The sequence below is a fragment of the Lepidochelys kempii genome, chromosome 3, assembly GCF_965140285.1.
Source record: "Lepidochelys kempii isolate rLepKem1 chromosome 3, rLepKem1.hap1, whole genome shotgun sequence".
Lineage (NCBI taxonomy): Eukaryota > Metazoa > Chordata > Testudines > Cheloniidae > Lepidochelys > Lepidochelys kempii.
Genome location: NC_136382.1, coordinates 192,614,956 through 192,633,099, shown reverse-complemented (window position 1 = coordinate 192,633,099; position 18,144 = coordinate 192,614,956). Strand labels below are relative to the sequence as shown.

The window sequence follows — 18,144 nt, the reverse complement described above, 5'->3', positions numbered from 1 at the left end:
CTACATGTGTTTATACAAACATACAAAAATACTGTAATAGAATTTGAAGAGCATGAATGAGCAGTGAGAACGGAACTCCTTAGACAGGTAGGAGTTGGAGGTTGTGCCATACATAATTTGAAGAATACAGTAAGTGCTCAAGGATGACCTATTGCCTCACCAAGTTAACTATCACTTCATATGGCTCACCATTGTCATCTTCATATCTACTCATCACCATAAAATAGTTGTGAGGTGACACCATCATAGGACCTAATCACATTAGCCACTCCATCAGGGGCTCGTTCACCTGCACATCTACCAATGTGATATATGCCATCATGTGCCAGCAATGCCCCTCTGCCATGTACATTGGCCAAACCAGACAGTCTCTACGCAAAAGACTAAATGGACACAAATCTGACATCAGGCATCATAACATTCAAAAGCCGGTAGGAGAGCACTTCAACCTCTTGGGCTACTCAGTAAAAGACTTAAGGGTGGCAATTTTGCAACTGAAAAGCTTCAAAAACAGACTCCAAGGAGAAACTGCTGAGCTTGAATTAATATGCAAACTAGATACCATTAACTTGGGTTTGAATAGAGACTGGGAGTGGCTGGGTCATTACACATATTGAATCTATTTCCCTATGTTAAGTATCCTCACACTTTCTTGTCAATTGTCTAAATGGGCCATCTTGATTATCACTACAAAAGTTTTTTTCTCCTGCTGATAATAGCTCATCTTAATTAATTAGCCTCTTAAGGTTTGTATGGCAACTTCCACCTTTTGTCTGTCTGTGTCTATCTTCTTATTATATGTTCCATTCTATGCATCCGATGAAGCAGGCTGTAGCCCACGAAAGCTCATGCTCTAATAAATTTGTTAGTCTCTAAGGTGCCACAAGTCTTCCTACACTTTTATTTGCTCATTGAAACCAAAAAATTGCTATATTTGACATTTTAAACACACACACACAATTTTTCTACATTCTCAATATGTCAAATCCTGAGGCCTTCATTCCTTAGTTATTATAACCCAGTTCTTATGCAGAGAAACTTCAGTGAACTCAACAAAATTTGCCTGAATACGGTTGAAATAAAAACTAGGGACAACATTTATGGCCATCCTCTGCATGAGAGCAATTTATACTTTTTGGGTGAAATCTTAGCCCCACTTAAGTCAATGGGAGTTTTTGACATTGACTTTAGAGGACCTAGGATTTAACACTACCTGCAGTGATTAAAGTCCCATGGCATTTTTTTTGGGGGGGGGGGGTGGTAGGAGTGAGATTAACTGTTTTAAGAGTATGTGAAGTTTGTAAAGTGCTTTGCGATTCTTTGAGAGGAAAGGCACTGTTGTACATCTAAGGTATTAATTACTGATGATTAACCAAATTCAGATTAAGAGGGGGCAACCTGGGAAGAAGCATCATTCACTGTTCTCCCTTCAACTACCGTGCACTTTCCAAACCTAAGGTTATTTGTGTTAAAGCTTTCTGAAATGTATATGAAAATGTGACCTTTTCTTTATTTTAATAATTTAGAATAAAGTTTATTGAAACATCTTAAAAGCCAGAAGGGTATCCAAATTATTATTTATTTTATTATTATCAATTATTAATATTATTATTAAGTGAAATAGGCTCTGTTCCAGCCTGGGTTTTTTAGTAAAGATCACAGTCATGCTGTTTACTGATGTTTTTATTTTTAATGCTTTATTTTTATGAGAAATAGGTACAAACTGCTACACATATAAATCCCACCCTTTTCCAACAACAACATAGCACAATTCTTCTAAGAGCAGTACAGAAAGCATTTTACAAAAGGTGTGCCCATAAGCCTGTCTCCTCTTACAAGTAACAGTGTTGATCATGAAATCTTATGTTATAATGATGATATTACATAGCTCTTCTTATCAGTAGATCTCAAAGTGCTCTACAAAGAAATTCAGGATCATTACCCCCCATTTTATAGATAGGGAAACTGAGGCACAAAGCGGCAAAGTAATTTGTCTCAGGTAATCTAGCAGACCAGTTGTAGAGCTGGGACTAAAACCCAGCTTTCCTGAGCCCCTGGCAATTGCACTATCCACTAGGCTACCCTACCTTTCATACAGCATTACTAATGGCTTTGGGCCACATTCTGTTCCCCTTACACACATGGAGTAGTACCTTACCAGCATTACTTGAGGAATAAGTAAATACTCAGTGTGCATAAAGGGAGCAGAATCTTGACCATTGTACATATACATATCAACAATATAAAATGTTCAAAATAAAAGGTATAATGCTATAAAGATTTTATCTTCCAAATCTGATTTTCCACACAGCATGCACCAGCTGTAGATGGGGAGGGAAGTTGATTTAAAAGTCACTTAGATGTGAAATATGTTATTCTGCCAGTAAAAAACTTTCTTTGAACAGTTATAAAAATCAGCAATGATGCAGATCAAATTAATCAAGCTCAGGACACCTGGCTAGAAGTCTACACAACCTCTAACAGTGTGGTGTCATTATTGAGGTCTTGTTGGCATCCATATTTCCTCCATTTTGAAGCCTAGAGAATCTGAAACTTTAAATACAGAGGTCTTTTTGTCACATTACACAAAATAGGCTGTAGATTCTTCCCCAGCCTGTTTCTGCTGATCAGCAGTGTTGCTATGGCACACTATGGTGTATCCTGTGCTCACCAACCTAAATATAGAAAAGATTGCTGCAGCAATGCCCAGCTACAAAAATAAAACAATTATCCATGGCCGAAGCAAAATGTCAGTTACAGTCATCATCCAAACAATCTCTGGAGATGGGCTGGATCCTCCTCATACGAGTTTTGATTTTATTTTAAAACCCAAAGTATAAAGATGTTGCAGATCATGAATTTTATTATCCACATAAGAGGCATGTCAGATGTGCGGCATCAACACCGTAATATTTGACAGTTATAAAAAAACACAAACAAATATAAGGAGAGGAGGACTTGTGGCACCTTAGAAACTAACAAATTTATTTGAGCATAAGCTTTCGTGAGCTACAGCTCACTTCATCGGATGCATTCAGTGGAAAATACAGTGGGGAGATTTTATATACACAGAGAACATGAAACAATGGGTGTTACCATACACACTGTAACGAGAGTGAGGGTATGGTAACACCCATTGTTTCATGTTCTCTGTGTATATAAAATCTCCCCACTGTATTTTCCACTGAATGCATCCGATGAGGTGAGCTGTAGCTCACGGAAGCTTATGCTCAGATAAATTGGTTAGTCTCCAAGGTGCCACAAGTCCTCCTTTTCTTATTGCGGATACAGACTAACACGGCTGCTACTCTGAAACCTGTCACAATCAAATATGTTAGGTGCATACTGTGAATCAAATGTATGCTAGCATTTTCTGGCTTGAGTCTGTAACAGATTAGGGAGAGATTTTCAAGCACACAGTTACCAGTAAGGTGCCTGACTCTCATTGAAATGGCCTATCATTTGTGCCTTTGAAACCTCCCAGATCTTGGAATTTGTCCAACCTGTGCTAGGTGTAGCTCAGGAGGATGTGAAAAGGTGGCTTCAAGCCACTTTTTACTGCCCTGTTTGGCAAGTGGAGCAGCCACAAAAGGAACGTGCAATAAAAGACCCATGGCATGGCCACGCTTGGCCCAGGTCAGCTGACTCAGATAGTCCGGGATCAGCTGTGGAGCTATACTATTACAATGTAGATGCCCGGGTTCTGAGACCCTATGGAGGGGAGGGTCTCAGAGCCCAAGCCCAAATGTCTCCACAGCAGTTTTTAATTCTGCAGCCCCAGCCCAAGTCATCTGCCCTGGGCTTTGAGGTGCAATGGGTTTTTTTTTAAATCACAGCATAGATGTCTCCAAAAAGGCTTTCTTGTTCCTGGGAAACCCTGGAGAGCAAATACATTCCAGCCATATCCCTTGTTCCCTGGATACCTCCACCGGGACAAAGCACCTCTTTAAAAATACTTTAACAGTAAAGAGCACCAACTTTCATTTATTTTGCCATCCCACCATGTCTTTCAGTTGGGGATCTTTTTTGATGTGATGACATTAATCATTGCAGAACGACTGCATACTTCTAATACATTTCAGTGGGAGACTTATGAGGTACAGTACGGAGCTACTTTTTGATGAATATGCTCACAAGACCTTGCTACAATTTTAACTTTTGAACACAGCCCGACATAATGGACTAACCTCTTTCATTTACCCCAGTATAATCCCAGTTTACTTTAAGGGTGCTGCATTAAAGTGATAGAGGCTGTGACGGTCAAAAATTTTTCAACACTTTTTTTAATTAAAAAATACTGAGTTATCAAAACCAAAAAACTTTTCATGAAATAGGGTTGGAGTTGACAGATTTTCCCCACTCAAAAAAAAAAAAGTTGAAAAAAAAGTTATTCAATGGAAAATTTCCAATTTTTCACTGTGAAACAACTTGTTTAGAAATTTAAGCTAATACAACTGAAAAAAGTTAACAAAAAGAATGATGAAATCAAAACACATTTCAATTGACCCAAAATGGAAAATAAAAGGGTTTTCAGTATGCAAATATTTTTGATGTTTTGACTTTTCATCCTGCCCAGCTCTACTTGAGAGGAGATTTTGGCCCAATTTGTCTTTATAAACAATCATTCTGCATTTTAGTTATGCAGTCAAATCTGAATCACCCCTTGGCTTTGGTTTTGCAGAAACAAAATTTAATGGATGAGGTTTTGCAAAAGCAGCTCACAGCCTTCCCAGCCTATCTTAGATCTGTGCCATGGTGGTATATTGCTTTCTTATCCTTTTCCTATAAAATAATAATGCCTTTAACAATGGCACTGAAAAGCCAAATTGCAAATGTCATAGGCATAAACTGGCCATCATTAGGTTAGTATTTCAAATAATTAAATTAACTTTAGTTGTTGTAGTCAATTAGTATTAATTGATTCACTTGTTGACTCATTCTGCTTTGCACATGAAAGTAATCAGAAAATAAATTTGCCTACCTAGCTGGCAATTAGAGATGTGGAGAACATAAAACAAACAATTAAATGCTGTAATGTTCAAACTGAATCTTTGATACCTGTGCATGACTGTTTTAGTTTTCTGGAGTTAAAATTATCCATTAAAATAGGAAATTGCCAAGTTTAAATATCACATTGTAACAGAATATACCCATGTGTTCACACCCACACACTACTGTAATAAACTTTTTACAAAGTATGCTTTGTAAGGTATCATTAGAAAACTCATGATTTTATGGTCAGTATTGTCCTGGTAAAATGTGTATTAACATTCTATGTGAAGCTATAAGATTCCCATCTATGGTGTTATTAACACTTGTTTAAACCCCACAGCTCTGCCCAAACAGAAATTGGCAAACAGGCCTATCCCAAACAAAGGTATATGTGCTCTACTTAATTTGCATTTAAGCAGTAAACAGAGTCATCAAGCAGGAAGGGATGACAAAGGGAGTTCAAACATGTGAGAAAAAGCCAGCAGGGAACATCCTCCCACATAGCCTTTGTGTCCTGTGCCTAGCTGGAAATATTTTTCAAGAGGGAGACTGAAACTACAAAAAAAAAAAACACAGAGGGACAAATACTCCAAGGCACCCATCTCTCCCTACCAACTGCATTCACTGGACTCAAAGAGACAAAGAAAGCAGGTGTTATACTCTGGGGAGGGGTCCTGACCTGAGAGTTTGGTCAATAATCTGTGGAACATATGAGAAATTTTGCTTGATTCTAATTTAGTTTGTTAAATTAGGCTTTAGCAAACATCTTATCTTTATTTTTCTCGTAACCATTTCTGACTTTTATGCCTCATTACTTGTACTCACTTAAAAATCTCTTTGTAGTTAATAAACTTGTTTTACTGTTTTATCTAAACCAGTGTGTTTAAATGTAAGTGTCTGAATAACTATTTGAGATAATAAGATGGCATATTATTCCTTTTAAGGAATAATGGACTTAAAATATTTGTGCTGTCGAGGAGAGGCCTGAGCAGTACGGGACATAAATTTCTGGGGGAAAAAAATCAGATACTGAGGGTGTGTTGAGGTCACTGTTTCTGTGTGTGTCTGTGGTCACTTAAGTGCCTGAAAAGGGAACAAACTCCATAGAGCGGGAAAAGAGCATTGTCCTCACTTACTCAGGTTCTTGTATTGATCCTCCAACACAGTGGAATCTCTCTGGAACAGTCTTCCAATCTTTTGCCATTTTAACCATTGCCCCAGCATCGAGGACTCCATAGCCAAACAAATGGTTAAATTCCAGACCAACACCATTTCTACGCCATTGATGGACTTCATCATGAAGTTGGTTCCTTTTGGAGGTGAGCACTGTCAGATGCTGCAGGTCTCTCCACGTCAGTTCCAGGCTATGGAAGAATAACATAAAAAGGTTGTTATGTTGTGGGGTTTAGAAGAGGAATGACAAAGTATGACATGTCCAAACTCTTCATTCCATACAACCTGCCTCAGAAAAATCCTCCATATCTTTTGGCCCAGAACAATTTCAAACCAAGATCTATTGACACAGTGCAGCTAAGAGGATCTGAGCACCATCATTGCCAGGAGGCGCTGGAGATGGATCGGCCGTGTGCTTCGGATGGAAACTGATTCCATCACCAGAGTAGCAATAATATGGACGCCTGAAGGCAAGCGAAAATGAGGCTGCCCGAAAACAACATGGCGAAAAGCTGTGGAAGTCGAGCTGAAAAACCTGGGGCACAGCTGGGGAACCATTGAAAGACTTGCCAGAAACAGACAGGAGTGGAGGAGCTTCATCACTGCCCTAAATGCCAGAGGCGTAATAGGAACATGATGATGATGGTTTTCTCTTTCCACAATACGTTTGAAAGGACTGGTGTATTTGAACACTCAGTAAGGTAAATGCACTAAAAATAGCAGTGTAGATATCGTGGCTCACATTTTAGCTACTTTTAGTATGCAAGACCAAGTCTATCTACTGAGACTGCCTACAATGGCATGTGGCCCATCAGCCACTGCCAGTAGCAAAAATATGCAGGAGATAGGACACTAGCTGGGAGGGCTCTGAGTTACTAGTGAGAATTCTTTCCCAGGTATCTGCCTGGCAGGTCTTGTCCACATGCTCAGGGTTAACTGATCGCCATATTTGGGAATTTTCCACTGGGTCAGACTGGCAGAGATCCTGGGGGTTTTCCACCTTTCTGTGCAGTATGGCACACGGGTCACTTGCAGGTTTAAACTAGTGTAAATGGTGGATTCTCAGTAACATGAAGTCTTTAAACCATGATTTGAGGACTTCAGTAACTCAGCCAGAGGTTAAGGGTCTATTACAGGAGTGGATGGGTGAGGTTCTGTGGCCTGAAACGTGCAGGAGGTCAGATTAGATGATCACGATGGTCCCTTCTGACTGTAAAGCCTATGAGACTGGGAGGCTTGCTCCCAACTGCAGTGTAGACATACTCTCTACGGTCAGAGTCCCACAGACTGTTCTAGGATTTTAATCGTAGACACACCTATTAATCCTCCAGAACTCAAAGAAAAGAGACCCTGTCTGGAGCACAGACCCCAGCCTGCTCACAGCTATAGAAATATGGCAAGTGCACAGGGCAGTGTGATGGAGAAAGTGGTGCTGTGTAGGCAGTCATTCTAGCCAGACTTCTATGTCCAGGGATGGGTGGGGAACTGTGTGCTACCCAGGGTTTATATGGTCAGGGAGCAACTGATGGTAGAGCACAGGAAAACTCAAAAAAGGTGGGGGAAGCCCATGGGGACACAGCCAGAAGTGGGGACAGAGGAAAATGGAGGAGGGAAACAGGTGAGTCAGCTTGGGGAGGGGGCATCGGGGAGATAGACGGTGGGGCCAGAGAGAGACTATGGAGAGCATGTCAGCAGGCAGCCAGAGACCAAGCAGGTGGGGTGGGGAGGAAATATCTGTAAAAAGGAATCAATATATGCAAATAAAGCAGTGCACATTATATATACACACACTATGCAAATTAGGGCATTGCATTATTTACATAAACTCATCTAAGTTCCTACACCCAGGGCTTGATTCAAAGCCCTTGAAGTCAACAGGAGTCTATTCATTTCAGTGGGCTTTGGATCTGGCTGTTCTAGCTTTAATAGCCCTTAACTTCAGCATTACAGACAAGTAATTCAAAAAACAAAAAAAATCCCTCTTCTTCTAAACCTACTTAGCCTCCAGTGCCAATGCGAACACGCCAGCTGCCTCAGGTGCAGCTGCAGATGTTCCAGAATGACGTAAGGTACAGTTGCCATATAAGTCCGTAGTAGCCTGCAAAAATATTGAAAAAATGTGTAAGAATAGCTATTTCGTTCTCCCTTGTGCTACAGATATGGAAGGCAATACTTGTTGATTAGAGTAATGTTATACTTGTCACTAGGAACAGAATAAATTACTGCCATTTCAAACTAAGATCACCTTTAAAATAGAACGGATAGATACACAGTGAAGGTGGGAACACATGATTGGACAATGACAGTAAGTAGTAAATATTCATTAACATCTAAAATTCAGAGAGATATTATATTTCTATAAATGTCACAAAGCCTCTCCATCCCCTTTGGTCATCAATAGGATTTGCACCCAAGACTTTTAGCACCCTAATAGTCTTCTACTGCTTGAGTTACAGGAGTAGCTCCAATAGCAGGCAGCAGTAGTAGTGTGCTATCATCTATGAGGACTAGCCACTAAAGGCAAATATGACAGTCTGCTAGCAAATTGCACAGTGATAGTCACGTACATAATGTAGATTGCTTCATGCATACAACTGACCCAATGAAATAAGTCAGTGTTTTCAAACTCATACAACAGATCTAGGACAGTCCACTTTGTCCCTATACTCAGAACATGAAATAACTGGAAAATGGGTAGTATCTGTTGACAAACACTGACCTTTTTATTAAGACACCTGCCTGGCCCTTTTTAAGTATCAGAACCCACCCTGAATGATCTGAAGACTATTAAAGTAAGAGAATCCCCACCACACACTAGCATATTGGGAGGAGCATGCTGTACCCTTCCAAGAGGTGGCATAGTGGAAACATTCCCAGTGTACACCTGGAACCGTGAGGGATTGTACCCCTAGGGTGTGAAGCTCCACTCTGCCCTCAAGACAGGCCTGCACCTATCGGGTATAATCTGACACCTAATGCTTCATCTTTGGAGCAGGTCTGGAGTTTGGAGTTCTGTTTTGTACAGTACCCATGCCTGGGGCTTCTAGGTGTTACTATAATGCTAACAATAATAATAATAATTAATAATAAATAGATCACTGTTGAATTAAACAATGGGAATTTGTGATGCAAGTGTCAAGGTTGTTTATTTAGAGTTTTACACACATTAAAAAGGATCTTTAATGCTTTGCTCTAGAGGCTTCTTAAGCTATTAAATAAACCACCATTTCTGTAACCACACTCCTAGCCGAACCTCTCAAGAAAAACACTAAGCAGTCTGGCAAGGAGCGAGAATATGCAGAAACCACCCAAGAAGCTTGACAATATTCCATATTTCACTACTACTTTGCCCTGACCTTGTTTTCTTATCATCTTTATTCTGCCAAGCATACATAGGATTACAGACAAATTGGCAATGACTGTATTAGCCTAAAATATGCTCCAATTGGAGGTAATGTGTTACGCTGGGTCTTTCAACTTTTCATTCTCATGCAATTACACAAAGAATGTCTGCCTGGGAATTAAAAATTCTGAGGACATATGAATAAATAAGCCCCAGCTTCACTTTCCAAGTTGCATTCTGATAACTAGGGAACACCACCTACATGCAGCCATAAAGCATAGAAGCTCATTGCTGTTTTCAATATCGACCTCCCTTCTCATCAGATGACAGTTTGGGCATTGTCAGGTATTGTGAATGAGAAAAATATTAGTTTTAACAAAGGAACATCTGCTGCTCCTAAGCAGAAAATGATGCATACAGACGTGTGTGAGTGTAGGGAGCAGGACTACAGCACAATAATATCTGCACTCACCACACCAGCTTCAGGATTTCTCTTCCTCCCATTGCTGAACGTGGAGGCCAAGGTCGAAGAGCAGCTTTCATCGTACAGAGCTGTCCGGCCGTCATTAATAGCAGAATTGATGGAGATAGTCCACATGCTTGATGCATAGCCGTCACAGTTACAATCATCATAGCTGCCTCCATCTCCAGAGGCCCAGACGTAGATGCTTCCCTTGCCGCCACGGCCCTGTGGAAAAGAAATTGAATCTGTCAGGTTAAATTATGCATTCAAACATGAAGCAAAGCATCCATCTGTCAAGGAGAAAACAGGCCTTAGATAAATGTACATCAGTAGCAAGCTGAAAGTTCATGGACTTCTGCAGACTTTAAAAATCCAGTTAACTATTAATCACAGCCTGTTCTGCAATCTTTTATGTGCAGAGTGTTCTCATTTATCATTTTGTTTGCTTGGCACACCAAAGGCTTCTGTGCTAAGACATTTTATGGATTCATTAGAACCTGGAGTTGATATCAGGCACTAAGCACTATGGGGACATAAGAATACAAGAACGGCCATACTGGGTGAGACCAAAAGGTCCACCTAGTCCCCAGTATCCTGTCTTCTGACAGTGGCCAATGCCAGGTGCACCAGAGGGAATGAACAGAACAAGTAATCATCAAGTGATCCATCCCCTGTCGCCCATTCCCAGCTTCTGGCAAACAGAGGCTAAGGACACCATCCCTGCCCATCCTGGCTAATCCTCCATGAATTTATCTAGTTCTTTTTTTGAATCCTATTATAGTCTTGGCCTTCACAACATCCTCTGGCAAGGAGTTCCACAAGTTGACTGTGCATTTTGTGAAGAAATACTTCCTTTTGTTTTAATCCTGCTGCCTATTAATTTCATTAGGTGACCCCTAGTTCTTGTGTTATGAGAAGGTATAAATAACACTTCCTTAGTTACTTTCTCCACACCAGTCATGAGTTTATAGACCTCTTAGTTGTCTCTTTTCCAAGCTGAAAAGTCCCAATCTCATTAATCTTTCCTCATATGGCAGCCGTTCCATACCCTAATCATTTTTGTTTCCCTTTTCCAATTCCAATATATCTTTTTTGAGATGGGGTGACCACATCTACACACAGTATTCAAGATGTGGGCGTACCATGGATTTATATAGAGGCAATATGATATTTTCTGTCTTATCTATCCCTTTCTTAATGATTCCCAACATTCTGTTCACTTTGACTGCTGCTGAACGTTGAGTGGATGATTTCAGAGAACTATCCACAAGGACTCCAAGATCTCTTTCTTGAGTGGTAACAACTAATTTAGACCTCATCATTTTAGATGTAGAGTTGGGATTATGTTTTCCAATGTGCATTACTTTGCATTTATCAAATTGAATTTCATTTGCAATTTTGTTGCCCAGTCATCCAGTTTTGTGAGATCCTTTTGTAGCTCTTCGCAGTCTGCTTGGGACTTAACTATCTTGAGTAGTTTGTATCATCTGCAAATTTTGCCACCTCACTGTTTACCACTTATTCCAGATCATAAATGATCTGGAATAAGTGCTCCATTAAAATGGATCTATTGTTCATCTAACTGACCAGGATTATAAAGGTACACTTAAGGTTTGAGTGGCTAGAAAACCATGTAAAACTGTCATCACTTTCTTTGCTCAATAGATTGGCTCCCTGGGTATTTTTTACTCATATCTATTTGTTTTACTGACCAAACTAGCTTGAATTATTGTTAGTGCTGGAGAACCAATACCTCTATGAGAGCAACTGAATTAGCAACAAAAAAGAACTCCCCTTATGAAGCTGGAGTTGGATGGAGAGATCTAAGTCAAAAGGAGACATGATGATAGAACCCTCTCAGTCGCCAAAGGGAAAGAGTAGTATCCTCCCAACAACTCCATGCAACCAGGAAGAGGGAGGGGTTATTTTGGCACCTTACCCCAGAGAAAAGAGGAGTGAGGGGTGGATAGAGAAATGTTTTGATTGCAAGTCTTGAAACCTTGGATGAAATCCTGGCTACGCTGAAGTCAATGGCAAAATTTCCATCATCTTCACTGAAGATTTTACCCTTTGAGTTTAAATCTTAATCCCCCACCCCCGTTTATTTCTGATAATATAAAAGAGAGTCAGAGCACAGCTTAATATCTAACTCTCGGATATGTCTGCAGTGCTGAAGGTTAGGAAAACTACCTTCTGGCTAGTTAATGAGCAAATGTGATCTGGAAGTCACGGAGCACATAAATATAGCACCCTACAATGTCATTTTAATAGGGTATGTTACCAGACTGTACTTTAAACCAAATCCCATTTCACAGCAGTGCCTCATACCTTTTATCATAACACAGTAGACGATGCAACTTCATTATTTTTAAATGAGTTAGCAAATAGCACTACAATGTGCTGATATCACAGTGGGATTTCTGCCGTTAGGATGTATTTGTTCTCTGGAGAAGGACCCTTGTAATAAAGGTGATGACAATAGATAGCTTATTGAAATCAGCCTAAGGGTACCCATATAGACTTGAGGTCAGTCATTTTAGATATAGGTGATTAGATATATCGTTTGAAAAATTTATGTTGTAAGAACAAAAGCTAAGGGGTAAGCTAAAGCTACTTGTTGTATCTGTCCAACAAGTGATTCTTAAAAAGCAAAGCATCAGAGAAAAATAATGCATTTTTCTTCCATTTTTAAATACCCCATTTGACTTGAAACCCCCAGCTGATGTTAAGGTAGCTGTAGGTTTGGGGAAAAGGGGAAACAGGGACCCAGTATCCTAAAGTAACTGCTTGCCAGAAGGCAATGCTTCCCCTCTATGGTGAGATTATATTTGTTAATACCACAAAACTATTCCCAATGATGGCATTGAGATGAGGCCTTTGAGTCTTAGCAGTATTAGCATAAAGAACACCTCCCTCCTTAATTTGCAGGACTGCACCTTTAATTGGATAAGAATAGTGATGTTATACTTTAGCCAATTTGCTAACTCTGGAGATGGAAGAGTAAGACAGGCTAAGTGGCGTTTTTGTTCTAGGAATAGAAGATAGCATAAGCTATTACCAGCAGGACAGTGGGGTGGGAGGAGGTATTGTTTCATGGTCTCTGTGTATATATAATGTCTTCTGCAGTTTCCACAGTATGCATCCGATGAAGTGAGCTGTAGCTCACGAAAGCTCATGCTCAAATAAATTGGTTAGTCTCTAAGGTGCCACAAGTACTCCTTTTCTTTTTACTAATCTCCTTGTTAACTTTCCTGCATTTAAATACATCCTTCACTGGGATAGTTAACAATGGACTCTTGAATCACGTTAGCAAAATCTTGTGAAATGTTAATACAGTGTAGAAGAATAAATCACAAATAAAATACACAAGGTGATAAGTGCAAGCAGCAGAGTCTAAGGCTATAGAGTGCTGGTTGGGACAGGTTCCTAAAACTAAATTCATTCATATAAAATATTAAATGCCCTGAATTATCATCCTCTAGAAACAAGTAAACAATTTTTAGAATTCAAAAAAAGTTTAACTCCCTTGTCACATTCTCCCCAATTCTCTTACGTTTTTCCTCACTTCTCTATTCTAGCCAGGACTGGAAACACCACGGGAAAGGCTTTAATAACCCAAATGAAGGACTGGAAATCTCCTCAGAAATCCTGTTCTTTTGAGATTTCCACCCCAATGTGGTAGATTTCAGAGGTTCAGACAGTTTGCCAAGGGAAACTTTTGGCTGATTATTTGAACATTTCAAGTTCTCCCCTTATTAGTGAAAATACTAAAGTGGATCAAAACTTGCATAATAAAACCTGGAAACACGGGGGGGGGGGAGGAGTTTATCCAGTCTGGGGCTTAATTACAAATCTGGAACTTGGGCCAGTATTACTTAATGGTCATATTGTGCCAAGTTTTGAGTAAACCCGAGCTGTTTCAGGTGCCAGGAAGGGATTTATGGTTTCAGGCAATTTCAACTGTTTTCAGTAATCACATGAAACTCTTATTTCAATGGTATTAGCCTGAAGGAGAAAAAACTCAGTGTTTTCAACTTAGTGTTGTGTCTAATGCTGAGGACCTCCTTCTGAAGTCCGGACACTCACATGTCACACATGAATATACTCAGACTAATCCCACTGACACCAATGGTAAGTGTTACTCAACATGAGGAAACATTGCAGAATCAGGCCATGAACAGAGTAGGAGTAAGTAAATGCTGAACATAACCGAGACACCAGAGGGAGCTTGGAGAAAGACACATGGAGGAGAAGAGAAAAGAACAAGGAGACAGTGGACCTGTTACATTTTTACAAGTTTGTTTCATCCAGATTCCTGCTGGTTTTCCCAGAAGATACAACTGAGATTTGTGGTTCTTTTGAATCCAAAACTCGAATTGGGAGTTTAGGGTGAAGTAGTGTGGATTTGGCACAGGTATAACAGAAGTCTAAAAGACACTGTTCATTCCAACTTCAGTGTACTGAATTGCAATACAGGGGCACGTACAAAACATGGAATGTTGTCGACAGCTGTTACACTATTTTAACACAATATCTAGCTGAAGAAACCAAGAAGTTGCCTATTTGTAATCTTCTGTATACACTACCAGTTAAAATAGGCATGACTTGCCCATTAGGTAACTACGTTTTCCATTTTAACTGTTGCTTTGTAGAGCTCAGACTTTTAGAAAACTCCCATTACTGTTGTCTAGCCAGCTAGACTATTGGGTAACACTGCAGGCTAATTATTGAAATATCTCCTTAAATAAAACTCTAGATGTCTCTTTATTAGTATTAAAAATATGCGTACTGCAGTCATGTCTGGGGCCCCAGTCAGGGAGTAGGAATCCATTGTGCTAAGTGCTGTAGAAACACAGAACAAAAGAATGGCCCTTCCTCCCAACAGCTTACAATCCAAGTATAAGGCCAGGTCTACACTATAAACCAGGGGTGGCCAAACTTACTAGCCCTCCAAGCCACATAGGACAATCTTCAGAAGTTTGAGAGCCGGAGCACACCTGCTGGGAGCTGGGGCTTCAGCCTCACTCCTCCTGAAGCCCCGAGCTCCGGCAGGTGTGCCTTGCAGGGCTGAAGCCCCGGAGACCCTCCTCCCTACTGGAGAGAAGTCCCTACCCAACTACCTGAGCTCTTCCCTCCCTCCTCAGGTCTGGTAGGCAGAGACTGCGGGGTGGAGGGGGCTTGCAAGCCGGACTTTCATGGTAAAAGAGCCACATGTGGCTTGCGAGCCACAGTTTGGCCACCCCGCTGTAAACGTACACTGGTATAACTGTGTCTGTCAGGGGTGTGAAAAATCCCCACCCCTGAGCAACACAGTTATATCAACCTCGCTCCCAGTGTAGATCGCTATATTGATGGGAGAAGGGCAGACTAACTATGCCACTGCTGCGTTTTAAGTGTAGATCTGCCCTAAGAGACAACTGGTTGATACAGACAGATGGGGGATGTACAAGGAAACAATGTGACAATACTCATTTCAGCATACCAACTGACTCACGTCAAGTATTTTTTTAGAATCCATGGCAAAACACAGTTTTAAGAAGGGACTTGAAGGATAACATGTTTACAGGTAATTTCTCCCATGTGTGAGGGGCAGCACTGGGGGGGCGGGAAACGTGAAAGTGTGTCTTAGTACAGATTTTTTTTCTAACAGTTATAATATGACAAGGAAAAAGAAAACCCAACGACAAATTCTGTTTCTTGACAAAAAAAGAGTGTTCCCAAATGCATCATGTTTTTGTTATATTTTTCATTCTCTCTTTCTTCCCTTTGAGAGAGAGGAAATGTTTTGGAATCTCCTGTATAATTTAATAGCAATTTTTGTCCCTGCCATAGAGTTAGGTAGGATGGTTTTTTTTTTTTTTTTTTTTAAAAAGATAATGAACGATATTCTCTAACTCTGTAGCTTTTGGGGTCCTTTCTATAGGCCCTTATGACACTTCCATAGGACTATATTGGTTTCATTCCTGTTAAATTCTACACTGCTTTCCCATAAGAGAAAGTATATTTCTTTCTCTTCTAGTGTTGTAGTTAAGGTTAATGCTTTTATATTGAATCCTATAAACATTTAAATAAGAATAAATACTAACCATGTCTTTAAATAAGAACTGCTAACTACATTCAACAGGGGTGTATTGTTACTCATGAGACAACGTGACTGGAACATGTTGCTGGGCCTGAATGCTTTTTAGCAGATTGGTCTGTGCAAGTCACACATCAAACATCTTCCTGTCACTCCTCAGGCCAAGGTCTGACTCCTCCTGTCCCACATGCGAAGTGTAATCTAGAATCCTGCATCCATCTGCAATAGCAACATGTCTTTATATATCAGTACCTGTTTGGGTGCTGGCTAGCTGAATGGCCTGGATTGCCAGGTTGTAGGTTAGCCCTAATCCCCATCTCCATATTTATCCCTGTATTGAAACCTTTTCACTAGAGCTTCAGATTTGGATCATGCCTCCCTTAACAAGAGCTTTTGTCTCTTGAGTGATCAGTTTCTAGATTGGATTAGAATCCAGAATATAGACAACATTTTTATCAAGAATTACACAGCCTAATGTAAGGCATATGTGAGTATGGTTTCCCATTATAGCCTAGAGTTATGTACTTAGTGCTATATTCAAGGAAATCCATTACTGCATCCTTTAGAAAGGACTCACCTATAGCCCTTACTTTGAGTGGTCTCTTGAATTATTTATACATTAATTCCATTAACAGGATTTATCCTTCCTCCAGGCACATTCCTGCAAGTATCTCTTATATGCAATGCTCTTTGACCTGAAAGGGTGTCCTGCCTATGGAGTTCGAAGGCATAGGCCATATCTTATTGAATCACAACAGGTGGCTCAGACTTCCCTGCCCACTGAAAGCTCTTATTGGAAATGTTAATGTAATGATTACTATTTAATAATTGATATTTTCTTTAACTAAACTAATAAATAATGAACTTAATGGTCAAGCCATTTTCCATATCTAAAAAAGGCATTAATATAGAGGAAAACAAAAGCTCCATTTAGGTCATACGTAAACAAAACACAAACAGATCTTTCAGGAGTTATCTTCAATCAGGTAGGTCATTTGTAATACAAAAATGTATGAATGGAACTGAACTTTAGTCCAAAGCTTGAATCAAGCCTCCGAGGTTCAGAAGAGTTCAGATACTGTTTGCTCCCAATATTTGTTCATCTCCATAGGCCAGTGCTCTGCTCAGCTGTTGTAAATTGGCATAGCTACATTAAACCACACTGATTATGTGTATTCTTCACATAATCACCCTTACTTCAGTGGGACCCCTTGTGGGCTCTGGTGGTGTTTAATGTGAGTTAGGATATTTGAGTCTGACCTTACATTTTTGCAGGAAGTTTGCACAGTTCTAGTATTGATCACATTTCAAAAGTAATCCCTCAGTGGTTTTTGAAACACCTTAGACTATTAATGGAGAAAGGATTTTAAACATCTCATTTAATTTTCACCACTAAAAGTATAAAATTTTTTCCCAGTCAGATTATGCTATGAATATAGGCCAGTCAGTTTCATTTTTGCATTCTCATGCATTAGTTGAGTGCTGTTTTTTTTGTTTCAGGCATTGAAGAGAAATGGCTCCACTCCACTGTTTTCACTTAAAAAAAAGTGCACAAAATTAATGAAAATATTTTTCATTATAAACTGAATAGAATCAAAATTGAGTTGGGCCTGTGCCTTTAAACCAATAATTTAAATCCAAAAGGTGAAACATGTAAATCAAGGACCTATCTGCATTACAGAAGTTACTACGCTGGGGGACTGTCTTGCAACATGGTAACATTCTCTCTTTTAGCAGTAGCTGCCTCTTTTTTTTTTTTTCTTCTCTACAAAGACAAGAGTTCAACTGCCCAAACACGGATGTCAGCTTTACCAGTGGTAATTAAATCAGTTGAGTAACATCAGATTTACAACAGAGCATGGAATTTGGCCTCAGAGATGCAGCCCAGTTCTGTAAGGTTACAATAAAGTTTTAATCTTAATTCACACAAACAAGACAAAACCCACGATTACAACCTGTAGCTTGGACACTGTAAAAACTGTAGTAGTACATTGCTCCTAAATTTAAAAGAGAATTAGCAAGACTTCCTTTGAGAAAAAAAAAAAAGAGCTAATACACAAGATTGCCATATCTCAAACTCATTTTTTGATGCCC

At 39.8% G+C, this 18,144-nt stretch overlaps 1 protein-coding gene across 4 annotated transcripts in view; it reads right to left on the bottom strand.

Moving 5' to 3' along the window:
* Positions 1-18,144, bottom strand: part of PCSK2 (proprotein convertase subtilisin/kexin type 2) — a 202,771-nt gene that overhangs the window by 10,629 nt on the left and 173,998 nt on the right. For all 4 annotated transcript variants that reach the window (XM_073339426.2, XM_073339427.2, XM_073339428.2 and 1 more), the window contains exons 9-11: positions 9,981-10,196; positions 8,163-8,263; positions 6,129-6,356 (exon numbers count right to left, since the gene is read on the bottom strand). In XM_073339426.2, the coding sequence (XP_073195527.1) occupies positions 6,129-6,356; positions 8,163-8,263; positions 9,981-10,196 (545 nt within the window). The remainder of the gene's footprint in view (positions 1-6,128; positions 6,357-8,162; positions 8,264-9,980; positions 10,197-18,144) is intronic.